Raw genomic sequence first — 27524 nt, 5'->3', positions numbered from 1 at the left:
ATGGATTTTAGATATTCATAGGGGGTTGTAGTAGGCATCCCCCACAAATACTGGGGATCGACTGTATAGTAACTTATGTTGTATATCAATATGCATATCATTATTTTCACTATAGTGCTTAAATAACTCAGACTTGTGAACATTATTAACTGACAAATGTAAAGCTGCAATGTGTTAAAAGTATTTATCAGTGAATCTTATTATCACCTAGTAAGAGAAGTGTAATTAAACACAACTTATTTATGTACATAGTTTTAAACATAAAACTTATCATTAAAGAACATTGCAAGATTTTAGCTATTCACAGGGGGGTTGTAGTATGCATTCCCTGCGAATCCGGGGGTCCACTGTACTACCTGTACAGAATATGGAAAAAACTGTTCAATTTTTTTTTTTATTAATCTGGATTTGTAAAAAGGGTTTCAGAACCTCAGAAGAATAAGTGAAACAATACCATCTTTTCCTCAAGACTAAAATATAATTTTACTATTTTTAGATAAAATCTTTTGCATTAAAAAAAAAAAAAAATTGAACAGTTTTTTTCCATATTATGTACAGTTAGTTCAAAGTTTTTCATTGTATTTTTACAAAGACAATATTAATAAATATCATGATTATTATGAATTTTATATTCCTTTTTGGGTATTAATAAACCCAAACTATGTTATTTATCATAATCTAATCATAAATGAAAATCCCTTTGCTCATAGATTGCAGCCTGGGGGACTGTGTCAGGCAAGATGGAGCACTCCTTCCTATGCAACACTCTCTCTCTCCTTCACTAACTAGGCTTATTAGAGCGAATTTTCTTCTTCTGTATGTCAGCGAGATGTTTTGCTTGCCTTTTCCTTTTTGGCATAATGAAATTCTTGCCAAAACAAAAAACAGATGTAAAAGCAAGCGAATGTCAGAGGTGAAACTCGAACATGTACTCTCTTTCTTTTTACAAAGACAATGTTAATAAATCATGATTATTATGAATTTTATATTCCTTTTTGGATATTAATAAACCAAAACTATCTTATTTATCATACATGAAAATCCCTTTGTTCAAAGACCGTAGCCTGGGGCACTGCGTATCAGGAAAGACAGGGCGCTCCTTCCTACACAGCCGCCCTCTCTCTCTCTCTCTCTCTCTCTCTCGTTCTCTCACTCCTCCCTCTCTCTCTCGGCTCCACTCTCTCTCTCTCCACTAACTACGCTAATATCGCTGATATTATCATCTTCTGAACTCTTATTAGAGTTAATTTTCTTCTTCTGCATGTTAGCGAGAAGTTTTGCTTGTCTTTTCCTCTTTGGCATGAGGAAATTCTTGCCGAAACAAAGAAAAACAGACGTAAAAGCAAGCGTATGTCAGAGGTAAAACTTATACGTGTTCCTGCTCGCACTGGAGGGTGATAACTTGCTAACTTTCCGTCTTGCGACTGCAGTTTGTTTGACAATAATTACCAAATTTACGATAACAGAAGAAATATTACATTTTCTTGTACAAATCAATGATTTGGGCTTATTGAGTTACTTTTACTAATTACCCTGTAACTACAAAAGTAAGAGGAATTTTGAAGAAATATTTTGTATACGCATTCTCCATTGCCATACGAAGCTCCATGAATTTTATCATGACTTTGCATTTTTTGCCCTATAACCCCATATATAGGGGTGACTGGCCCCCCTTAACTTTATGTACGATACAACACAAGCTAGAATACAACTGCTGACAAATCTGGCTCCACAAAAGCACAGAGCTAACATTTTGAACATAAAATATCATTTAGTTGCTACTTATAGATTACTATGCACCATCTGCCAACAACCCATACAAGAAGTATTGGCACTTTGACATAAGTGCTACACCTGTTCTAAATCAAGTCGTGAATTGTATATAAAAAAATATTTTACATTCTACATTCTTCCAAAGTAAAATACATCTTTCTTACAAATGTGTGAAAAAAGGAGAAAAAATTGTGATGTGCTAACCTTCCCTAATGACTTCGATCTCCTGGAATTTCTTCGTCTCTTGAAGAAGCCACTCCTTGATTCCGACTGTGTCTGTTCTTTCTTTGCTGCATTAAACTGGGCAGTAGCAAGTTCTTCAGCCCTTGCCTTGTTGGGTATGATACCCTTTTGTGTCTCTTGATTATTACGACCTATTCTGTGGACCTTTGGACAAAAAAAAAATCAATTAATTACTATCCATATTATAAATTACAACATACTTATCAATCCAACAAAGTAACAAAAATTGCATTGTACAGACACTTAACCAGAAAGAAGTTAGAAAATAATCATAAGTACATAAAACTGAGTTTTTCTATAGTTAGAAGAAACTGAAGCACTTAAAACCTAATACATATTTCTGAAATTTATGAAATAAATTCTTCCTCTACTAAAGGCTAAGATAAAAAAATGATATAAATAATCACCTGCCAAGCTCCCACAACACCATTGTGTAAGGTATCAACAACTCTGAAGATGTCTCCTGAACGAAAACTTAATTCTGATTTTCCATTTGGCTCATAATGAAAATGTGTTCTGAAAAAACATAATGACTCATCACGTTTTCACAATAAATCATTTGTTGAATACATAAATTGCACTCTGTGCACAAAATTCTAAAAGGATTTCTCTTTTATGCATGAAATCCTTATTTGTAGATGCAAATATTGTTAAGAAAATGCCAACCACTATCATATGAAATAACAATATTGGCATGAAAATATCTACTCCATATGCAAATGAGAAACTACTAAGAGCTGAAATCAAGTTCTAACTTACTTGATATAAAACAGATCACCCTTTTGGCTATTGAGGATATGATCATAATCATGTCTACGTGTTTGTACGATTAAATCAATTTGGTCCTGAAGACTCATGAGATAAAGAACTGCCTCCTCTCTTGTTACACCTGACATATCCATATCATTAACCTAGAAAGAAAATAAAAGGTTCAGTTAGTAATTGTACATCTCACAATAATAAGTAGTATTAAAACATAACCATCAGTTTAAATATGCAGTGCTCTGAAATGTTGTCATAACACCGTTTCTTAAATTGGGTTGTAGTCACAAGGTTGGGTAAGGTTTCACTTTGCAGAATTATAAGTACTAAATAAGAATTCTCAAACCTTGGTCATATGTGCTTGAAAGATATTGGACCAGTGACATTTTTACTAAAGTCAACTATGAAATTGGTACCATAAAAAATTAACAATGATAATCATTATATCGCTGTACTAGCGAAGGAGTAAAAATACTAGAATTAAAAGTAAAACCACAAGTATTTAAACTAACTGTACCTTGAGTATTTTATCGCCGGGTATAAGTCCTTGGAGCTGAGCCTGAGATCCTGGTTGAACTGCTGTCACGAAAATTCCCACTTCGTTGCCGCCTGTAAGTCGAATACCCACACTGCCCTCCTTCTTGAAACTCACAAAGCGTGGGTCTGGTCTACAGATATAAAAATAAAATGATTTAATATGAACTTGAGAAAATTTTGAAAATATATTTAGCCTTTTGTATGAACTTTTCCAATAATATATTCAATGTAGATATACTATCTCAAATAAATATCAAATTGCATAAAATCAACAAGACAGATTTGGCACTTATAAATTTCCTCAGGCAATACTATTAATGTGTTACTCTCCCAAGTTACCATGATGTGTGACAATGTCAAAGACTAATTTCCAATCAAAGTTAATGAAATGAAAAATCAGAAAGGTTACAAGAAATTAAAAGAATTGCAACTCCTATGCAATTTATAAGCATTACTTACAAAGCAATTAAAAAATACTTGTCTGATCAGATCAGGTTTGTTTGCTGACAATGTTAGAGAAGAAGAAATGAAAGCATAAGAACCAGCACCAGTAGTGAACTACGATATGGCAGTGCAGGAGAGAGTACCTCAAATATTCAGCCAAGTAAGCATAACAGTTGACAGGATAAATGACAATGTTTGTGCAGCTATATTATGCCTACTAAATGGCTAGATCCATGATAAATGCGGTTAGCAATAAGTTAGAAATACCTTCACAGCACAACTTTTATCAAATATTAAATTCAACTACATATATTTCACTATCAAATTAGCAAAAACAACTTGTTGAAAAGGCTTAGAACATTTTATAATATACATAAAGATATTACTGTACACTGCTCAGTTACAATGTATTTAGAACAATCTATTTTATGGCTATTTGACCTCCTGTTTTTAGAAAATAAACCCTGCAGTACATAAAATGAATAAGGAACTGGATGCTGTATTGGACAAAATTAGTCTGCATACAAACTTGCCACTAATATATGCCTTCATTCATGGTCTTTGAGTACTCCCAGACACTGTGTACTTAACATTTTCCAACATATAGAAGATTATTAGTAAGACAGGCCATGATCCACCTAGATCTCCATATACCCACCAATCTCTTCTCTCAGTTTCTGTGATCTATATATGAGGCTATGGAACTCTATACAAGTATGGGGTTATGACATGGACCATTGGCGGATGGTCTCTTGCTTGTCACTTTTTAGCAGAAACCCTTCACATTCACAATTGATCCCAGATCCACTTTTCCTGCCAAGAGCAATCAAATTCACTGAACAGCAGACAAACATGCCGTAAATGTGCCTTGCTGTTGAACTCAGTCCCCTAAGGATGTTGTGCAAATCAAGTTCAAGAGAAGATGCAATCCATTACTACCCTAATGCTGCTATTCTTGCATTTTAATACATTTATATTTATTTATTAGTTTATTTTTCTTTTTAATAACTGAGATCTCCTCTTTCTGCATTTCCCTTTAGTACCTCCTCTTACTTATAATAAACACCGCATTCGTTGGAAGCTTGAATTTTAAGTCAGTGGCCCCTGTGGTTTTTCCATATGAATACTAGTGTTCATCTTCTGAATAATAATAATAATAATAATAATAATAATAATTTCTTCTTCTGGTTTGCTTCTGTAGCTCCAGTCTCTGGTTGCTGGTTACTGTCGTTGTGGTCCATTGACAACCTAACCAACTCTGCCACTGGAGCCTGTGCAAAAAACACCAGCTACCTTGCAGTAATAAGTGGTGCGAACACCAACCTCAAGGAGTGATAGAAAACGATCAGGCAAAGATCCTCTGGGACTATGGTATCAGAACAGATAGGGTGATACGTGCAAATAGACCAGACGTGACGTTGATTGACAAAATAAAAAAGAAAGTATCACTCATTGATGTCGCAATACCACGGGACACCAGAGTTGAAGAGAAAGAAAGGGAAAAAAATGGGTAAGTGTCAAGATCTGAAAATAGAAATAAGAAGGATATGGGGATATGCCAGTGAAAATTGTACCCATAATCATAGGAACACTGGGCACGATCCCAAGATCCTTGAAAAGGAATCTGGAAAAACTAGAAGCTGAAGTAGTTCCAGGACTCATGCAGAAGTGTGTGCTCCTAGAAACAGCGCACATAGTAAGAAAAGTGATGGACTCCTAAGAAGGCAGGATGCAACCCGGAACCCCACACTATGAATACCACCCCGTCGAATTGGAGGACTGTGATATAAAAAAATGAAAATAAAAAATAAAACAAATAAATAAATAAATAAATAATAATAGTGTGAAAAAACTAAATCATTTTTAAAATAAATCTAGTGGGTTTCATTACCACGCTATTACTCATATTTTCCACACTGGAATTTAGTGGGAGGAGCAGCTGCTGAATTTCCAAGCATGGAGATTGAGGCCTGAAGGATTGATAACTCAAGAAGATGGTCATAAGGAAGATTGTACCTCTTTAGAGTGCAAAGCAAAGAACTTGCATTATAACTAAAAAAAATTTCTGTAAAATCTAATTACTCTGGAAGTCATTGTCTCTAGGACAAATACAGATTGGATAAAAAAAACAGAGCTAAAAAATTATTTCCTTACAACATCCCCAAAAAATTAAACTTCCAGTCCCAACAAATATGTATCCAGCAATGAATTAAACCTCAAGAGGTAAAAGTTTTCAGAAGAAGTCTTACCTGCATTTCTATGCCAAGTGACATTACTTAAATCCCTAAAGAAGACTTGCCTGAGCTAGGAGGAAACCATGCTCTTCATGACCTGTTTCTTGAACTGACATGAAGAGAGAAACACCCGAAGAACATCACCTATAAAGTATGGGTCTCCTTAAGTAATGATTTACATCACTCAGTGGACATAAAGTAAGTCCATTGAAGTTCATCCTTTATAAAGCATAACCTTCCAGCAAAGCGTGTTAAACCTTGCTGGCCTGTTCTGAAGATGTGAACACCTACAGGAAAAAGTTTTCAGTATGAAATCTTGCACAAAGGCTCTTTGTAATCGCTCACATGGAGGTTTGATAATCAAAACTATTCAAGACTGAAGAGATTCCATTTAAAAGCTTAAACAGCCCCAGAGAAGTCTCCTTCTGAAAATGTTTGATAAACCTCTGCTCTTTCAACTGAAGAGCTATGGTCTAGCTCATATACCTCAAGAAACTGAAAGACGTGGCCCCATAAGCTTGGATGGCCAAAACAAACTGCTTTTTACAATGTTGAAGGTAAAGAAAAAAAGTTACCCAATGAAGGAATAGTGAAGTACTGAATTAACAATCTTTCATGGCACCAATTACAGAGCTGGTAGAGGATGATGGTCAAAACTCCACAAGGTCTTGCACTGGCTTAGCTTCTTCCTATAAAACTCTGCTTCCTAGACTGCAGGATAATCTTTGGGTGTGATGATTAACATCTTAGATTCCCACAGACTCTCGGAAAATATGGGTTATGAACATTTTCTTACATATAGGGAACATCCTGGGACTATGTATCTAAAACATGAGAAGGTCTGGGAACCAATGAGGCTTTCTATTTGCAGATCCATCACTGACATGCCCTACTGAAACCAAAAAACCTTAAGACTGCCAGATGCAGTGACCATTCAGACAAAAAGACTTGCTTTACCAGGCTGAGGGTGTCTAATACTGTACTACATTATACATAATAAAGTTCATCCAAGTACCATGTCAGTTGATAATGTTTACCTCTGCCCACACAAGGATATCCATGGTAGCTGATATAATAACTTGGATCTTGTACCACCCTGATTTTTTAGGTAAGCCAATACTGTTGAGGTGTCTCTTATTACACTTCTGTGTTACATAAGTTTTCCTGCTAATAACTGAACAAATGCTTGGAGGAATAAGATGACAGCCTTTATCTCAAGAAAGTTGATATGATGCCTGCTGTTCTGTGAAGTCTAGGTTCCTTTCACCTGCTGGTCTAGTAGGTGTGCTCACCAACACTTGCCTGATGTGTCTGTGACCATCAGAATCTACAAGGGAAGGGGACCAGAGGAACTACAATATACAATAACCGAAATCCTTGAAGCCAGATGCACTGGAACTTGGAAGTATGCATCCTTGGGGACAAGAGATGTCAAGATATCCCCCCTCCAGAGAGAATGACAAACTGAAGCCACTGTTTTCATCCAAATAGGAACTTGCTGCTATGAGGTCAAACAGTTAAGAGTTCATTAGTCTTCTGGGACTAAAACATGACTGTAGGATCCATGTGAACAGTCCCATACATCTCTGATTAACTGTTGTTAAAACATCGACTTCACCTCACTATTTAGCTCCTTACAGCTAAATTACATTTTCCTCTAGTGTTTGTTAATGTGAGCATGAACCAACCTTATTGAACTAGCTAAGTTAGTTTATCACACATTAGCTCCTCAGCAATAATCACTGAGCCTTAACATATGACACCCAAATGATACACAACACAAAAAATATATACAAAGCTATCCTGAAAAAAAACAGGGACTCCTAACAGATGCAGTGTTCTCAGAGACATAAGAGGTAATACTTATAACTAACAACTGCTAAGTGAGAGTTTGGCAATAAAGAAGACAGAGGCTTACAACATATAAGGCCCTGATAAGAAAAGCAGCACTATTTTCACTTATGATAATTGAAAAAGAACAACATGGCAGGAATTATGAATGCATGATCGACTACTAACAATTCTGTAGTGAGGACTGGACTCTTCATTCAACAAGAGTACAGTGTTTGGAGACATTGGAAGACCACAAATAGGGCATATATAAGTAATGGAGTTAATATGGTTTAAAGTGCCTACTTTTATCGTAATCTTCTAGCGTAAGCCTATCTTGCAAGGCAAGTGACTCACATACATGAAACATATCCATAAATGTACATGACTCACATACATAAAACATATCCATAAATGTACAAAGTCCTTGAACAAATATAATTGCTGAAAGATTAAGTTAGCATGTAAAATACAGTAAGCATTTAATATCTATTTTTCACTTTATCTAAACCAATAGAAAATATTAATTAATTTAAATTTTTGCTAAGAACTGGTAACTGATTAACTGTATTTACCATACACAAAATAACAACGTATTACGTAACTGACAAAGTGGACAATAGTAAACAACAACCTCTAACATTTCTGTTTAACTAATTTTCACAATATGGAAAAGTGTAAATTTTCACCCTTTGCATGGTAATGAAATTAGTTAAAGGACTGCCTAAGTAATCGTTTATTATTGTCTCATCTGTTATTATAAAAAAGCCACTTTACCATCATGTAACATCACTTTTAAAAAAGAAGTTTATTTGTCAAAGTGAGCAGTCATACAAAACTCATGCCTTAAAATTACAGTGCCCCAAAAGTAGTACTTGCAGCTATCTAGTTATCAAAAGCTAAAAGTTGCCTTGAACTGAAAAGTAAATGTTATATTCATCTCCCATGTCATATTTTCTTCATTAAATGAAAATAATTTTTAAATTATATACATATATATTTACTTTAATAATAGCATATCTTTAAATATTCAAAAATTATTTCTAAATTTAATCCAGGGTTTTGTTATAACATTCCTGATCTAGCCTGGGAAGGATACCACATTTTTCTATTTATGTAATGTATTTTCCCAGCTAAAACACACATTCATCATCTCTCTTATACTTGTTTTTGATTATTTTTCACTCCTTTTGTATGATATTTGTTAAAGTAATTATTTTCTCAGAATAACAAACACTCTTCAAGATCATTTGCCATATGTAAATTAATAACAGTATTCTCAATTCTACAAAAAAGAAATTTTCTTTACCACACCCTCGCACACACTATCAAATTATATTGTTCGCTAGTGGGACACCAAGTCATCCAAGGTTTTGCTACTCTTTTTAACCTTTTTTTACTACTAACCTCTCAATTACAACTTTAAACTTTACTTTTCAGGATGATGCCTAGGTAACAAAAATGGTCTACCCATTCCAAGGACAGCTGTTGTGCCACAAAATGGTCCTCCCCTTCCTCTTCAGTGTTTGCTCTCGTACAATGTTCAGCATTGAAAATCTTTTACTTCATGTAAATTTTTCAACCATGACCATCTTCTATAATATCAAACATGGTACGTATATGTAATGAATTTATGCCAACACATCTCCACACTTCCATATACACTGGACCCCATTTATTTGCAGTTCAGCAGTTCAGTTATTGGCGGATTTTTCTGTGATGCATTTTTTCTATAAATCACAGAAAATTTGGTAATTTGCAGACTTTTTGTGAAAAAAATTCACTGATTACTGTATTTTCTTGTTATTTTTGGAACTACTGAATACATTATCATAAAAAATGTATTTAGTCACAAAAATAACATAAAATAGACAGTTTTAAGCATTTTTTAGAGGGGTACTTGGTGTTCCAGCTATTAAAATACACTGTTATGTGTTTTTAGAGGGGTTCCGATATATTGTTGATTTTCGATATTCACAGGTGGTTGTGGTACCTAACCCCCTGAATATGGGGATCCACTGTTAGTCAATTTCCTTACTAGACTTTCACTTTTTTTCCTCTCTAGCTACCAAAACCATAAGTTTGATTGTGATTACACCGATATAAAACCACCTTTTCTCCATTCCAGTCTCTTCTCTTGACTATTCACATGAATTTTCTCATTAATCCCATGTTTTATATCCATAACAGTTCCCAGGAGCTGCTTTTACTAAAGTTTTTTCATTTTTTTATGGCTGTGGTAAAGCAAAAAGAATTAAGTACTGATCCTTGATGGACTTCACTATTTAGCTAGGAATCTTCTGGTAACCTACTAATGTCTTCAATCTAAATCTTTACTTGCAAAGGCCTCATCTAACTACTTACCTTGGGACTTGGTTACAACCCTTTTCAAGATAATCATAGATCTGATTTAACCTCCTCCTATTTCATGTTCCTTAAGGTAGTATGCATATCTTGAACCAATGTTTTTAACCCTTAAACGCCTATTGGATGTATTAAACGTAGATGAAAATTGTCTGTTGGGTGCTTAATTGACGTATGATATGTCGAAGCAAAATAGTTTTTTTTTAAATTCGCGGAAAAATAGTTATAGGCCTACTTGGCGAAAACTTTTGAATCACGCACCTTGAGGGATGCTGGGAGTTCACGGATCAAGCTGTTGTTTTGTTTACAAGCGTTACCCAGGCGCGCATGCTCAAAATTCTTTCTTCTCGCACTAAAAAGCATCAGCAACACATCTAAGGAATTATTTTTACACCTTGACATAATTTTTGCACCATTTTATGTTAGCCGTTACATAGAGTTTTATATATGAAAATGTGTGCAATTTCAAGTAGAATACAACAAAAAAACAACCCATGGTTGTAGCTTTTATCAGTTTTGAAATATTTTCTTATAAATAACGATAAGTGCCAATATTTCAAACTTCCATCAAATTTGACTCGACCGAAATGGTCAAAAAACCCAATTGTAAGCTAAAACTCTTATATTCTTGTAATATTCAATCATTTACCTTCATTTTGCAACAAATTGTAAGTTTCTAGCACAATATTTTGATTTATGGAAAATTTTTGAAAAAACTTTTTCCCTACGTCCAAGCAGTAACTCTTCCGAAAAAATAAGAAATTTTTTCGTCAGATTGTTGTAATGTTTGCACCGTTTTATATTAGCCATTTCATTATGTTTTATATATGAAAGTGTGCGCAATTTCATGTAGAATACAACAAAAAACAACCCATGGTTGTAGCTTTTATCAGTTTTGAAATATTTTCATATAAATAACGATAAGTGCCAACATTTCAACCTTCGGTCAACTTTGACTCGACCGAAATGGTAAAAAAACGCAATTGTAAGCTAAAACTCTTACATTCTAGTAATATTCAATCATTTACCTTCATTTTGCAACAATTTGGAAGTCTCTAGCACAATATTTTGATTTATGGTGAATTTTTTAAAAAACCTTTTCCTTTCGTCTGCAGGGTAACTGTGCCGAAAAAATCAGAAATTCTTTCTTCCGATTGTCGTAATGTTTGCAAGGTTTTATACTAGCCGTTACATAAAGTTTTAGATATGAAAATGTGTGCAATCTCATATAGAATACAACAAAAAACAACCCATGGTTGTAGCTTTTATCAGTTTAGAAATATTTTTATATAAATAACGATAAGTGCCAAAATTTCAACCTTCGGTCAACATTGACTCAACCGAAATGGTTGAAAAACGCAATTGTAAGCTAAAAACCTAACATTCTAGTAATATTCAATCATTTACCTTCATTTTGCAAAAAATTGGAAGTCTCTAGCACAATGTTTTGATTTATGGTGAATTTTTGAAAAATAACTTTTTCCTTACGTCCGCGGGGTAACTCTGCCGAAAAAATCAGAAATTTTTTCATCCGATTGTCGTAATGTTTGCACCGTTTTATATAGGCCATTACATAAAGTTTTAATATGAAAATGTGCACAATTTCATGTAGAATACAACAAGAAATAACCCATGGTTGTAGCTTTTATCAGTTTTGAAATATTTTCATCAGTAAATCACGATAAATAGAACAAATTTGACCTTCGGTCAACTTTAACTAGACCGAAATGGTCGAAAACTGCAATTGTAAGCTACAACACTTACAGTCTAGTAATATTCAATCAATTACCTTCATTTTGCAAGAAACTGGAAGTTTCTAGCACAATATTTCGATTTATGGTGAATTTTTTTTGTCAGCACGTTACAGATTCATGCATCATATTGTGATAATATTTTCTCTGTGTTGCTTTCATCGTTTTACAATTTGTTATATACCAAAATCATCGCAATTTAGTGTACAATACAACGAAAAAATAATTAACTCACTAGCTTTAACCATTTTGCTCACAGTGCGATTTGTATACAATTATATATGAATTTTTTTTTCATGCTGTCATATATTCCAATATTTATATATGATAACATTTTTTTTCATTTCTGATGGTTGCAATTCCAAAAAAAGGAGCCAAAAATGAATTCTTAATCTTGAAAACTAAGCATGCTGTGATTTTTTTAAAAAAAACTTTTTTCCGCTTCGGCGCTCACTCCCGAACGCCGCCAGCATACAGGAGACACTTTCGGAAATACCGGTTCGGCGTTTAAGGGTTAATCTTTCCTAGTTACAAGCTTGCATTGTTTGATAATGCAATCTTCATTATGTATACTTATTTCTTTGTTTTAAATACATACATACTGACCCACCGAGATTCTGATAATGCCTTTTGTAGTCATGCAAATTTCAACAGTTGATACTGCGATGACTCTAAATGATGTAAACCATGAAAATTTTCAGTAAACTTTAGCTAGTTATTCCAACCATTTTTTTCTTATTTCTGAATGTATTAAAACAAATTAAAAGCACTCAGCTCTAAAAGGACTATACCTGACATTATATATAAAAATTAGTTTAATAAGACCAGTAAGTTCAATTTAACAACCTAACAGCACTTTTCCAAAGGATATGTTCTCAGTGAGAGATAAAGATTGGAGCAAGCTAACAAGGAGCAAGAAGCTAGCAAGAAGCTGGACACTTAGGTGGGAAGAAAATAAGGGGAACAGATGAAGAGTTAAAAGATGAAAAGCAATGCAATTGTGACCAAAGGTATGGTGCTAAGACCTTTAGGACCACATAAAGCAAATTGTAAGCAGCATCCCTTGCGGGGTGGAACAGCTCAAACTATGCTGTCAATATAATATAAACCTTTACTTCTACAAATCTGTAACTTCACTAATTGATTTTCAAACTATGAACCAATCATGATTTACTCTATAAAAAAAGTAATATGTTCTGCAATCTAATTAATAACTGTAATAAATTTAGCTTATGATACTGATGACTACTTTAGACTTTTGCCAGTTTTACCACATCACTTTATCTATGAATGTTGATAAATCTTTGAGAGGGTTCCTTTACTTACTGCGATGATGCTATTATCACATGCATAAAGTCTTCTGTTTACCTTTAGTATACAGTGGTACCCCACTCTTTCGCAGGGATAGGTTTCAGAACCCACTGTGGAAATGCAGAACCCCTCTAAACAAGCTTATAGCTGCTTATAACTGCCAAACACTATGTACCCCTTAAACTAAAATGCTTATACAGTAACTACCTATTTTAACAGTTCAACGCATAATTTAATAATAATAAAAAAAAAAAGGGTGAAAAATTAAGAGATAAAGCTTTAGAAAAATTTGCAAACTTGTGAAATTTCCCACAGAAACGTGAAAAATATGTTCCACAAAAATCAGCAACAAAGTGAAGGGCACAAAAGTGAGGTATCACTGTATATTGAATTATGATATTACTGGATAGTTTGACATATAATATCTTCAAATCTTCAAAAAATAATACAAACACTTAAGCAAGTGAAAATATTGGTCAGGTTTTACCTGTAGTGTATTAGCAATCATATTTCTATAAGTGGCAAAATTCATCGTCTTCCAAAATTATACAAAGTAAGGGAAGTAGTCCAGCATTGATCTTCAAACAAAATAAAATATTGTAGGACAAAATATTCTAAATCCCTTAAGGACATGTAACATATGAAGAAAACGTAAATTTTCTATCTAATTCCTGCTGTTAACTTTATTCAAAATAAGAATCATTGGAGTAGGTTATCTAATCACTGTGATCAAATTATATAAGATAAATTCCTTGATGTATGCGTGGTTGTCATACAAAGACCTCTAGAAAAGAACTAAAAGATATAAAGATACAGTATTCCTATATAAACAACTCAAGAGTGCATTATAGTAACCCAAGTAAATTATCACTACCCTGATTAGCGTACAGTAATATCACATCACTTTATACAATATCTTAACATGCTAATACATAATAAAAAATCAATTTCTAATACAGTATATGGGCAAGGCAAAATTCTGTACACGCTTTAGTAAAGAACTATTGCAAATAAATAAAACAGACCTACATTCATCTCTCTATTCACTGAACAAGTATGACATTAGTTACAAACAATGAAAAGGTTCTGTTTACTATAGAATGGGTACTAAAAATAGAAAGCTATAGCCCTGATTGTCAATTACCCTGTATTGTACATAAAACATTAAATTACTACTCTAACATTCAATTATTTGGCCACCACTAGTAGAAAACATATTTTGAAGTGAATGTCTATCAATGGAAAGACAGCATACTGAGATACAATAATGCTATGATAAACAAAAACAGTATGAATGGACTTCTGCATTTTTTGTTAAGGACATTTCATTTCAATATATGGTGTTAACATACTGCCATGGCTCACAGCACAGTGTAACATTCTACTGTTCATTCCACATAACACATTAAAGACAAAACTAAAAGAAGACAACTAATAATCGAGCCTGTCCCTCATGTCACTGTCATATCTCGGCCACATACCATTAGAGGAAAGAGGGAACCAAGTCAGTTAGTGTCTGTGCATTATATGTTAATAATGAAGAAGTGCAATACATGTAAGGAAGCCTACAGAACTCAAAAGTTTTGTCAGCAGAAGGAAGGGAGTAGGTCAGTGTATATGGAAAAGATTTTTTGTTTTAACTATAGATAACTATAATGTACTGTTTCCTTACCTAGACACTAATAGTGAAGTAAGTAGGCTATATTTTAAACCTATCTATTCTAAAAAGATATAACTGTTTCTTAAAACATCTTTTATCCATATGGGCATCTTCAAGGAATCAAAACACAAGATATCAATCAATAGTTCTTAATACTGTAAAAATATTGCTTTTAAAGTGACTTTTATGTTCAATTGAAGTGCCTACTCTAACACAATTTAAATATCTATTAAACCTTATTACTTTACATTTTTTAATATCTTGCAAAGTGTGTTTTCTCAAACAAAAACGGGCAAATAACAAAATTTGTGTATTGCACTATTGTATATTTTCACTGAAGTAGTAGAGAGGCATTATATAGAATCAAGATAATTAAGAGTTTGTCAGCTAACCAATAGAGAATGATAAGAGGAAGTGACCAATAGGGCATTGATGAAACCTACACCGGGAGACTGGGGCCCTTGGATGGTGAGTTTTGGCCTTCCTTAGGTGCATGGCGGGTGTAGTAATCCTCAGGACGGGGAAGGGGAGGGCGTGGGGGAGGAGCATCATCGTGGGGGGAGCCCTGGTCATGCAGACCATATGGAACCTCCCCAGATGACATGCCCACCACCACAGGGTTATACCTGAACACAACAGCAGCAGTGGGTTATGGCAGTGCTTGGGGGATGGATGGATATACTAATGCACAGCTACTCTCTCCCAAACCCTCAATTAGTAGCCACCAATCCAATGCACATATACAGAAATTTGTCGTGCATAGATCAAATCAGAAATGAGTTAAAGATTGGTTGGGATAACTGTGTGTACATGGTCTGCAATGGGAAAAACTCTAAAACGTGCATGTATATATCTGCATTCCCATGTGCATCTAAACAACACAATGAAAAATTACAGATACAGTATTAAATGCTGTAATACATCAAGTGCAAAAAATTTGAAGCAAATAAACCCCCAAGATCAAGAATGCCATATATAAGGCTGGAGATGTATTTGCTTTATACAAAGAGCAGATTATATTCATACACATCAACAGCACATCAAAAAAAAGTTCTTTGAGAAATCTACACACATTTATGCACACTCTTTACTCAGTAAAAATCTATATCCATTATGCATCCACCACCTTGCCTAATTATTATATAGGCCCTCTGCTTCCATAGTAGTGTCAGGGAATAAGATAAATTATTGCAAAGAAACCTCTTTAATAACCAAAAATTAAAAACTAAAAAAACAAAGAAATTACAGTCTTAGAATACCCATACATGAAAAATAATACACAAAAGCATATTAAAGGCTGGATTAAGGAGGTTTCACTTTATCAGTTTAAGGGACATTATATGTGAGCGTTTGAGAGAGGCACTGGCATCTTGTGTGTGCATTATCAAGCCTTGAACAAAACTGTGCCAAACCTGGTGAAGCTGAGAACTTTGCTAACCCATGGCTGTGTGATTAGACTAGGATACAAAAAGGGAGAGCAGCATTATTTAGATCCTAATTAGAAACAAGCACAAAAGCTTTCATAATATTACTGGCTTTGGTAAAATGTATGCATCAAGTTTATTTCTGTTTTATAAATAGTATGTGTAATTACAGTTTTACGTACTTTCCATTACTTACAGCTCAATTATTCAGCTTCAATAATACAGTACAAAATATATTCAACATTGTTAACACTAGTATTGTACTTAGATTTCTACTTCTCTTTTTATGTACTGTATTAATATCACACAAATTCAAACCAAACTTCTACTATCTACTTTACTAATCAATATTACTAGTACTAATAATTAAGTGTTATATAATCAAAATAGCCATAAAAATATTTCATAATTTTCCAAATGATATGAGAGCAACACTTACCCAGACCTCATCAGGTTATTTTTGGCATCAGGGGTGTCTGGGCCATACAAACTGCGCTGGTGATCAGATCGAGTTGGTGGCTGAACATAGAGATTCTGGGTAGAATAATTAGGACGTGTGTCACTATGCTCAGGGTTGCGAATATCTAGAAGAGCAAAAGGAATACAATTACTTTCTGAATACAAACCAGTTGCACAATTTGTATCGATGAAGTAATATAGCACTTATGCTGTCTCTATTACTGAAACACACACTTTGCAATGGAAGACAGGGCATTTACAAGATCCCAAAACACTTTATGAGTATGAACCTGGAAAAATGTACTTCTTAATGAAAAATGAGGGATGCACCACTGATAAGACATCTTACTCGTTGGAGACCATAGCAAAAACTGGTTAACTATAGTTGAAAAAGTTGAAGTACTGTTTACTAATTGAAGAAAAAGTATGCACTCCTTATACTTAAATTATTTCTTAAGGAAATATTTTTTGGATGTATGTCCTTGGAAGAGCCAAAATATGCTCTAATATGGGAATGTCTTGTTCTAGACAACCAGTTTCGCAGTTCATACTCACCCTTAACAGTAAGATCTGGAGGGGCCATTACAGATGGTGGAGGGTCTCTTCTGACTACTAACTGTAATCTTTCCTTTGCACTTTCTATTAATTTTCTAGCTTCTTTAAGAGTTAAATTATCAGTGGAATTAGAATTAATGCGAAGTAAAACATCTCCTTCCTTTAGGGTCCCATCTTTATCTACAGCTGCTTTATTTGATATTTCTTTAATGTATATTCGACAACCTAAGACAATGCCAAAATCTGTAAAATAGAAAAATACCAAATACAGCCTTTCTTACAACAGAACAATGAACATACACAAGGTTCAAAGAAATTTTTAATTTCATTTATAGATACAATTCATATGCTGTAATACCAAATAACAAACAGAGATACTAAAAACTTGAAAAGACAATCATAGGAAATACACAGCATCAATTAATCACTAACCATCTTTTTTCTTGTTTTTAGTAAGGGTAACTTTAAGTGTTTGTGCTTCTGGGGCTGGTATAACAATCCTCCTCTTGACCACAAGCTGAACAGAGGCCCCAGAATCACGTAATACCTGTACTGCTCGAGCATAATCCACATTCTCTAAACTAATGCTATTGGCTGATATGAGACGATCATTGATTCTGAAAGGGTTAAAATACATTAAATATTTTATAACAGAAACAAAACAAACACATTATAATTTTCAAATAACTGATGATGGCAAACCTATAAAGAAATACAACAAGCATTAATTTCAAGGCAAAACATCCCAGACATATATGTTTTTAAAAAGTTTCCCCAAAAAATTAAACACAACACCATTCATACAGCACTTCTTACCGCTCAATGCGCAGTAGCATCTTCCCTCCAAACTTCTAATGCATTAGTTCATGGCATACACTTCACCTTACACACCATCTTCATTGCCCATAGCCACAATGACCTTTAAATTTTTAAGTATCAGCTTTCTTAAAAAACAGGTTTCATCATCTTCCTGGTATACAGTACTGTAAGTATCATGATTCTTAATCTGTTCACCTTCACTTATGTCCCTTATGCAAAAGGAAATTATTCTAATCTTTAATTTTATCAAACATTTCTTTTACATTAAAGGGTAAACAAACTATACCAAGAGCACTATACATTCTTACACTTTATGTACCTCAAGAAATACGTATACAGTTATAAGCTATATACACTCCATTTAGTAGTTTTAATTTTATTTGCATTTCTGTATGTATTTATCTGTTGTCTGCTTAAAATGAAGCCACACTAGAACTATTTATAAGCAAAATCAGAGTATGTATATTTTAAAGTGCCGTATATACTCATGTAACACTCAATCTCGCATATCATGCGACCCCAAAATTTTCACCCTCGAAAAATTACTTTATCACGTATCTCATGTATCATGCAAGTTAGATTTATGAGATCAAATAATAATAGGCTAACCTCTTTTCTTCCTCTTTATCTATTCCATTTTTTAGTTAAGCTAACCCCTTTTCCTCCATTTCTTTATAAATCCCATCTTCTAGTTAAGTTTGAAAAAGAAAATGCCAAAAGTGTTGATTGCTATGTTCTTATTTTAAAATACAAACAAATAGTAATATTAAAATACATTCAATATTATTGGATGCAGTGAAGTAAAGCATAACTTTTTAAAGGATCTATGGAAAAGATGCATATTCATTGTTTGTATTTTACCATGCGATACTAATACTATGTGATTATTACATACACTAATTTCATATCTTGTGTATGATGCAACCCCCTTAAAATTACGTCTTCAAAAGTTGCATGATACGCGAGTATATACGGTAGGTGAATTTTCCGCGAGTAATGGGGGTACTACGTATATGTTTCAGAGAGAAATCCCAAATACATGAGTTACAAGGCATAGTTAATTTGTTTCCTCATATATGTTTCCATTAACTAGCACCATAAAACATGATATCATCCCATATTTTGGTAACTAAAGGAGGGTTTCTCAAACCTTAAATAATTTGCAACAATTCCATCAAACACATCAATCTATGATTATACTTTATTCCATCCAATTATTCACTCCACACATAAGAAACAGCATTCTCTCTAGAATGAATATCTCCATCAGTATCTCTATATTTAGGATCCAGTTTCTAAATAACATGTAACTATATACTCTCCAAAAACATTTCCTCTCTAAAGTGGTTAATTATACTTACATACCATATATTTCGGTGTATAAGACAACCTTTAGATAAGAGGAGATAAAAAATTATTGCAAATTTTCATGAACTTATTTCATATCTGTAGTATAAGACAATTGCTAAATTACAAAACCATCTCAGCTTTTTTGTGTTCAATTGTTTATGGCTGTATGCATTTACACAAGTATAGTATTACTAACGATACTTTTATCATTATCTTTTACTTTTTTACTTATTTAACTAAAAGATGGGATAAAGAGATGGAGGCAAAGAGGTTAGTCTAATGTACAATAATTATTGTTTATATGACTGAATTGTTCTAAACAGTTGTATGTAATCCAAAATGGTGTTTTCTGGGCTCAGCTCGTGTCGCTGCGCGAAATATCCTTTAATCTATTATTTCTAGGGTAAATGTACTAACACATACCAGAGAATAAATAAAATAAAGAAAAAGGTCAGTATAACTGACTCGCTCACCCTCCAAGAGGGTGTCGGTATGAACACTAGGCGAGTGAGACCACTACCACGAGCCAAATACCAATAGAAATCTCCCACAACAAAAACCCTCCATGAGGAGAGCCGACCCACAGAGTGAGCAGCTCGTACTACTACTACTCCATCCCATGCTGCCGACTGCTGCGCCTCTAGTGGCCATCCTTTCAAGTTAGCGCACACGAGTCGGTTGTGATATTTTTCTCTCTGTGTTTTTTGTGCCCTTTCGTTGGATTTATCGATTATGGAGCGTGCAGCTATTGCAGCAGCTAAGTTAAGTACTCAGTAATTATGGTTAGTTGAGTCTTTTCGGCCCTCAGTCAGTATTTGCCGTTTTTTAGGTATAAATACGAACTCGGGGTCGGAAGCATGGCAGCATGGTTCTGCCGCGTGGGGGTTCGTTCTCGGTCTCCCATACCTAGAACATCCCCTAATATATGTACGCTCTATATTAATTATCCGTTTTACTTAGGGTACTGTCTACTCAGGTTTGCCATGCATGCATGTCTTTTACCTTATGTAGGCTTCTTCTTTCCAGACCCTAGTCCCGGCTCTTAGTATCGGCCTCTGACTAGCTTTGAGTGGTAGACTTTCCTTCGGGTTAGTCGTACACTCCTGGATTTTTTCTCCTACTTTATTGTTTTATTTCTTTTATTTTATTTATTCCATGTATTTTGTTATGGTTAGGTTAGTTAGGCGTCTGGCTTAGCCTAGGTCCTGGCTCTTCGAGCCTATGCTACCGCTCATCAGTTCGGTTGCTTCCTATAGCATCTCTCTGATCAGTCGGTTTTGACCCAGTGGGTCTCCATGCTACCGCTTTTCAGTTCAGTTGCTTCCCGATAGCATCTCTCTGATCAGTTGGTTGGTCCTAGGCTTAGTTGTCTTATGTTAGTCTTACCGTCTCGTGGTCACTTCGCGATCACGAGACAGCCAGACGCCTGCCCAGTCCCCTTCCCCCCTCCTCTCGCTCTTCCATTGAGTCGGGGGAGGGTGGGTCGGTCTGCCCACGCTCGCTCCTCATACCCGAGCATGCCTCCCTCTCCCCCCCTCAGGCGGAGGGGCCAGGGAGACGGGACAGACCCAGACTGGACGCGATCTCTCCGGCTCATCGGTCCGGCCCGGTGGTAACGTGGTGGGGGGTACTGGCCTTTCCCCCCATCCGTTGCTTCCTGGTCGCTCCGGTTCGCTCGAGCCTGTATGTCTCCTCGCTCTTCCGTCCTTTCTTGGACTCCTTTCCTGATCGGAGTCCTAGCATCTAGCGGGAAGGTGTTAGTCCATCCAGTAGAGTGGACCGGAACATACAGTAGGTCCCTACTAACCTTACCGTATCGCTGAGTTACTACACTCCGCCACGCACTGGACTCGTTCCGGTTCGTTTGACTTTTAGGTTTAAGGGTTATTAGATTAACTATAAGTTTATCTTAAGTACCTTAAACCTTCCCCCCCCTCTTTTTACATGTCTTACCGGATATCTCCGGGATTATAGCCTATTCAGGCGATACAGGGGGGGGTTATGCCCAAATTTTTTCCGAGCTCCGGCATGCAACGGAGTTCTTCTGTCCTTTAGCCTGTAAGTGTTATTCTTTAAGATACTCATGTGTCTTCCCACTTACAGGCCACCAACTGTGAGCATCCGGGATGCGCCGCCACACTTCAGGACCCATGTGGACACGAAGTTTGCCGGTCCCATGCTCCATGCGCGACTCTGCACGGGGACATCCAGGTCTGGTACCATGAGACGTGTACCATATTCGATCTGGTGAGCCAGCTTTTAGAAGGGGTGAGTATTCCATCTCCGCTTCTGTTTTAGTGCTTAAGTTTTCATCATCCACTTTAACTTAAGGCATCTAAGTTTAAGTTATATTCTAAGTTTAGTTTTAAGTGATTCTTAAATCTAATCTTCGCCCTCTCTTCCAGGCGCCGGCAGTGAAAGATACAGCTCTGGCAACCCTGCGGGCCTGGGTCGGCGGTTTTGGGAAGAACGCCGCCAAGGGTATGCCCTACATCTTGGAGAAGCGGTTGGCGCTATTAATCTTCCCCGGAGGCAAGGCGACAGGATACGTCGACCCAGTAGAGGCGGCCCCTACTATCGCCTTCATCCAACAACAGCTGGCTGCCTCATTAACTGACCAAGACCAGGATATCTCCACGGACGTCGCGACTTTAGATATTAATGTGGAACCTATGGTAGGTGTAGACGACCTGTTGGTCGAGGTAGGTAAGGTGGACACCCAAGGGTCACCCTTGGGTGTAACTGTTTCTTCTACTCCTGCAACCTCTCCATCCTTCCAAGGCTTTACAGGTGATGAATTATATACTCCTCCTGAAGCTTCGGTTAGACCTAAGGTCAAGGGTCAAGCGATGAAATCCTTGACTAAGACGTCGTCGTCGTCTAAGAAGTCGACTTCGGCGTCATCCTCCTCACGTAAGTCTCCGGCTGGGAATCCCGGAGCAGACAGGTCTAAAGCTTCTAGCTCCGGCTCTAAGTCCTCGAGGAGTAAATCCTCCAGAGAGAGATCTCGTACCCCGGCAGTGTCACCGGTTCCGCTACCCTTGGTTCCGATTCAGAGCCACCCCTCCACCTCCGCAGCAGCTCCGGCCTTGGACTCCAATTCTGGCCTGTTGCAACAGGTGGGCGACCTGGTTGGGTCCCTAAAGAGTAGCATGGAACAAATGATCTCTCGTCTGTCGGATAGGATTACTTCCCAGGACTCCATTATAGCCGGACTGAGAGAAGTCCCTCTAGCCTCTCCTTCACTTTCCAATACGAGTGGAACTCAGCTTCCTCCGTATGACTCGCTACCTCCGTTCTCGATGAACAATCCATGGAGAGTAGCGTCATACGCCCCCTTCCAAGACGGTCTCATTTCCATACCGAATTCGGAACTCGAAGGATAGAGGACTTCGAGTTCTTCCCGGTAGACCTCCAGCCTCCGTTCATAGGCTACGCAAGGCTTACAGCTTCAGCCATGGTTCGGGATGATAGGGTACCAAAGGAGACAGTCTTTATTCACGAGACCAGGCTCAGAGAGAATGGCTTAGATGTTTAGAGGACATGGATTGTTCTAATACCAGGATACAACCTTTCAAGAGTCCCTTTACCATTTTCACAATGGATGAGAGTACCCCGCTCCCGTTCCTGACAAAGATCGCGAGGTCTACCATCCCAGCGGCCCAGAAGGGGACCCGATGCCTCAATTGAAGGAAGCAGATCCCACATCTCCGTTGCTCCCCTCAGCCGGAGAATTGTGGGAGACTTGCCAAACACCTTCTCAGCTGGCAAACTTAAACCGGACTGTGCTATGGAGCAGTTTGGTGAAAAGCTACCCAGGCTCTCAGATAGCCTTATTCAGGCTGAATTCGACGCGAAATCGCGATTAGCCAGATCAATTAACTCTATGGCTATGTCCGAGGTAGCAACCATAGCTTATGGCTCAGAACCGCTTTTTAAGCTCATGACCAAAGCCCTGACTCAAACGGTACAGTCGGATATGTTTGAGTTTGCCACTGCTAGAACGAATTGTCGGAAGCATGTCCTACAAGAGGCAACCATTCGACATGAGCCGAATAGGTTACTCTCGTCTAACATCTGGGGAGCAGATCTCTTCCCAGAAGCTATGGTGAAGGAAGTCCAGTCAGAGGCTACGAGGCTGAACCAGAGCCTTAAGGACCGGTGGGGCCTTACGGCTAAGAGGAGGCAAGACCTAACACCTAAAGGTAAGGGTCGGGGGAAACCTAGGCGCTTCCATCCTTACCAGAAGAAGCAGTCACGCTTTCCTCAGCAAGTTCCAGCGGTACCCTTAGTGCAAACAGCCCAACCTGCCACCTCTAAGGCTCAATCACAGCCAATTTATGTGATATCCCCTCAACCTCAGCCCTCCACCTCTTACGCCATCTCTCCAGCTTACAATCAAGCCTTCGAGAGTCAAGCTTCACAGAAGTATGACCGCTCGGGTAAGGGAGGCAGAGGTAAGCGTTCCTTTCGTGGGAGAGGATCGGGAGGCCCCTTTAACAGGGGAAAGCACTTCAGAGGAGGCCGAGGCGGTTACCAGAACCAATGAAGAACTTCAGGTAGGAGGGAGGCTGTTCCACTTTCGCCACCGGTGGAACTTCAGCGAATGGGCTCAGAGCATAGTGTCAAAAGGCCTGGGTTGGAGCTGGTTGACGAACCCACCTCCATCCAGACCTTTCCGTCAACTTCCTTCCAAGGAATTGACAGAGTACGCAGAGGACCTCCTTCAGAAAGGAGCTGTAGTAAGAGTCAAGAGATTAAAATTTCAAGGTCGCTTGTTCAGCGTGGCCAAAGAAAGGCTCACAAAAAAAGAAGAGTAATTTTAGACTTGTCCCGCTTAAACTTAGCCATCCGCTGCGACAAGTTCAAGATGCTCACGATCTCACAGGTGCGGACCTTACTTCCCCGTGGGGCCGTCACCACCTCTATCGATCTTACAGACGCCTACTATCATATCCCTATTGCAAGACACTTCCGTCCATATCTGGGTTTCAAGATAGGAGACCAGACATTCTCCTTCAAGGTAGTTCCCTTCGGACTCAACGTGGCACCCAGGGTGTTCACGAAACTAGCGGAAGTGGTAGTGCAACAACTCAGATCACAAGGGATTATGGTAGTAGCGTATCTCGACGATTGGTTGATCTGGGCGCCAACAGTCGAGGAATGCAACAGAGCCACACTGAAAGTGATTCAGTTCCTGGAATATCTAGGCTTCAAGATAAACAGGACCAAGTCAAGACTCACTCCAGAGTCAGACTTTCAGTGGCTGGGCATTCAATGGAATCTATCCTCCCATACTCTGTCGATTCCATCAACCAAAAGGAAAGAAATAGCGAAGTCAGTCAAGCAATTTCTAAGTCACAAACTGGCATCAAGGAGAGCTCAGGAGAGGATCCTGGGTTCTCTCCAGTTTGCATCAGTGACAAACGTCTTAATGAAAGCCAAACTGAAAGACCTAACCAGAATCTGGCGCTCACGAGCAAATGTCAGGTCCAGGGACAAACTATCCTCAGTCCCTCTGATTCTAAAGAATCGACTGCAGCCGTGGGCGAAAGTCAAGAATTTGTCAGTGTCAGTACCCCTTCAGTTCCCTCCACCAGGGATTACCATCCACACAGACGCGTCCTTAAGCGGTTGGGGAGGGTATTCCCAGGTCCAAAAGGTTCAAGGAACTTGGTCACCTCAGTTCAGTCAGTTCCATATAAACGTACTGGAGGCAATGGCAGTGTTCTTGACTCTAAAAAGGTTGCGCCCACCAAAGTACTCCCACATAAAGCTAGTTCTGGACAGCGCAGTGGTAGTACATTGTATAAACAGAGGAGGCTCCAAGTCACGTCATCTAAATCATGTGATGGTAGCCATCTTCTCCCTGGCAGACAAGTTCAGTTGGCATCTCTCCTCCACTCACATAGCTGGAGTGAGAAACGTCATAGCAGAGACCGTTATCCCGATCAGTACCCCTAGAGTCGGAATGGTCACTGGACAACAGTTCGTTCCAATGGATCCTTCAAAGAGTCCCAGGGCTACAGGTGGATCTCTTCGCATCCCAAGCGAATCACAAACTCCCCTGTTACGTAGCCCCCAACCTGGACCCTCTGGCCTATGCCACGGACGCCCTGGCTCTGGACTGGAACAACTGGAAGAAGATTTATGTCTTTCCTCCAGTGAATCTTCTCATGAAAGTGTTAAACAAACTCAGGACGTTCAAGGGTCAAGTGGCTCTAGTAGCCCCAGACTGGCCGAAGAGCAATTGGTATCCCCTAATTCTGGAGCTGGGCCTTCGTCCTCTTCGGATCCCCAATCCCAGGCTCTCCCAGTCAGTACAAACGAAGACTGTGTTCGCTTCCTCAGGGATTCTCAAAACCCTAACTTTATGGATTTCATGAAGTTTGCGGCAAAAAGAGATGCGAATATTGACCCTCAGAATATTCTCTTCTTGGAATCCGATAAAAGGGATTCAACTTTGAGACAGTATGATGCTGCTGTCAAAAAGTTAGCAATCTTCCTGAGAGAATCTGATATTAGAATCATGACAGTTAATTCAGCTATATCCTTTTCAGATCCTTATTTGAAAAAGGTTTAGCAGCTAGCACGATTACGACAAACAAGTCAGCCTTGAAAAAGATATTTCAATTTGGATTCAACATAGACTTGACGGATTCCTACTTCTCGTCTATTCCTAAGGCATGTGCTAGACTTAGACCTTCTGTAAGGCCTACGTCAGTTTCATGGTTCTTAAACGATGTTCCTAAAACTGGCTTCAGAAACCGATAATGACACATGCTCGTTTATAATGCTCTTAAGGAAAACCCTGTTTTTATTAAGCTTAGCTTCAGGAGCAAGAATTTCAGAACTGTCGGCTTTATCCAGAGATCCGGATCATATTCAATTCCTTACCACAGGGGAAGTACTACTTTCTCCGGAACGTAGCTTTTTAGCAAAGAATGAAGATCCTTTGATGAGGTGGGAACCTTGGAAGGTACTACCCCTTCCACAAGATGTATCTCTTTGCCCAGTTACAACCTTACGAGCCTTTCTGTCCAGGACCTCCTCATCCTCATCGGGTCCCCTCTTTAAGAGGGAAAAAGGTGGAACTTTATCCATTAAAGGCATCAGGCAACAAATCCTGTACTTTATTAAGCAAGCCAATCCTGACTCTTTCCCGAAAGCACATGATGTCAGGGCAGTAGCCACACCTCATTAATTATTTTTCCAACACATGAACTTCGATGAGTTGAAAAAGTATACCGGATGGAAATCGCCGACAGTGTTCAAACGCCATTACCTTAAGTCCTTGGAAGCTCTGAAATTTCCAGCAGTAGCAGCGGGAAACATAGTTTCCCCTGATTCTAGTTAATTTGTAGTAGAAGATTCAGTCCTCCTTTCTACCTGCTTCACCCAACAGTTCGTCTATTCCTACCGTGTTCATTTACATTCACTTGGTGTCTTAGCTGCTTTGATGATGATGTAGTGGGTGCCCCTTATTTTTTTTTTGCTAGGGACACTCACAGATGATTATGGATTTTGATCTCATGGATGTTACCCCCTTATTTTTATGCTAGGGGATACATCTCAATTATAAAGGTTACGGGTTTTGTATATTAAGTCATATGCATTCCTTACATATTATCATTGTTGTTTAATTTGTTCATTTTTAATTGCTGTTATATATTTTGATACATGCCTTTACACAGATACTATTTTGTTACATGTAAGCCAATTTACCTCTGTACATATGTAAATTACCTTCCTATAGAAACATGTTTAGAATTAAGGGTAATTTAAGCATATTTCTATTTTGTATCACTGTGTATTTGTATCTTTTTAGCAATTATACTCTTTTTATATTTACTTTATTTTTTATTTGAGACCTATTTTGTTTTATTTTATTTCTTTTGTTACAATCTTGTGCTATTTCTCTGGTACGATTTCGCGCAGCGACACGAGCTGAGCCCAGAAAAGGGAGTTTGACGTAAGGAAAATATATTTTCTGGCGATTGGCTCGTGT

The 27524-nt window shown here is 37.5% G+C and overlaps 1 protein-coding gene across 18 annotated transcripts in view; it reads right to left on the bottom strand.

Annotated features, from left to right (window-relative positions):
* The window catches only part of LOC135220649 (tight junction protein ZO-1-like), a 702643-nt gene that overhangs the window by 221562 nt on the left and 453557 nt on the right, over nucleotides 1-27524 (bottom strand). For 16 of the 18 annotated variants that reach the window (XR_010315743.1, XM_064257979.1, XM_064257981.1 and 13 more), the window contains 8 exons: nucleotides 17780-17964; nucleotides 17348-17590; nucleotides 16773-16917; nucleotides 15353-15535; nucleotides 3296-3446; nucleotides 2776-2927; nucleotides 2424-2532; nucleotides 1978-2160 (listed from right to left, as the gene is read on the bottom strand). Coding sequence is in view for 17 of the 18 variants with exons in the window: in XM_064257979.1 (XP_064114049.1) it covers nucleotides 1978-2160; nucleotides 2424-2532; nucleotides 2776-2927; nucleotides 3296-3446; nucleotides 15353-15535; nucleotides 16773-16917; nucleotides 17348-17590; nucleotides 17780-17964 (1351 nt within the window). In the remaining variant the exon portion in view is untranslated. Of the gene's footprint in view, nucleotides 1-1977; nucleotides 2161-2423; nucleotides 2533-2775; nucleotides 2928-3295; nucleotides 3447-15352; nucleotides 15536-16321; nucleotides 16367-16772; nucleotides 16918-17347; nucleotides 17591-17779; nucleotides 17965-27524 lie in introns of all 18 variants that reach the window. The other 2 variants (XM_064257985.1, XM_064257986.1) reach the window with 2 other exon arrangements.

Source organism: Macrobrachium nipponense, chromosome 2 (assembly GCF_015104395.2).
Source record: "Macrobrachium nipponense isolate FS-2020 chromosome 2, ASM1510439v2, whole genome shotgun sequence".
Lineage (NCBI taxonomy): Eukaryota > Metazoa > Arthropoda > Malacostraca > Decapoda > Palaemonidae > Macrobrachium > Macrobrachium nipponense.
The sequence above is the reverse complement of the archived record's forward strand: the minus strand, read 5'-3'. Positions and strand labels throughout refer to the sequence as shown.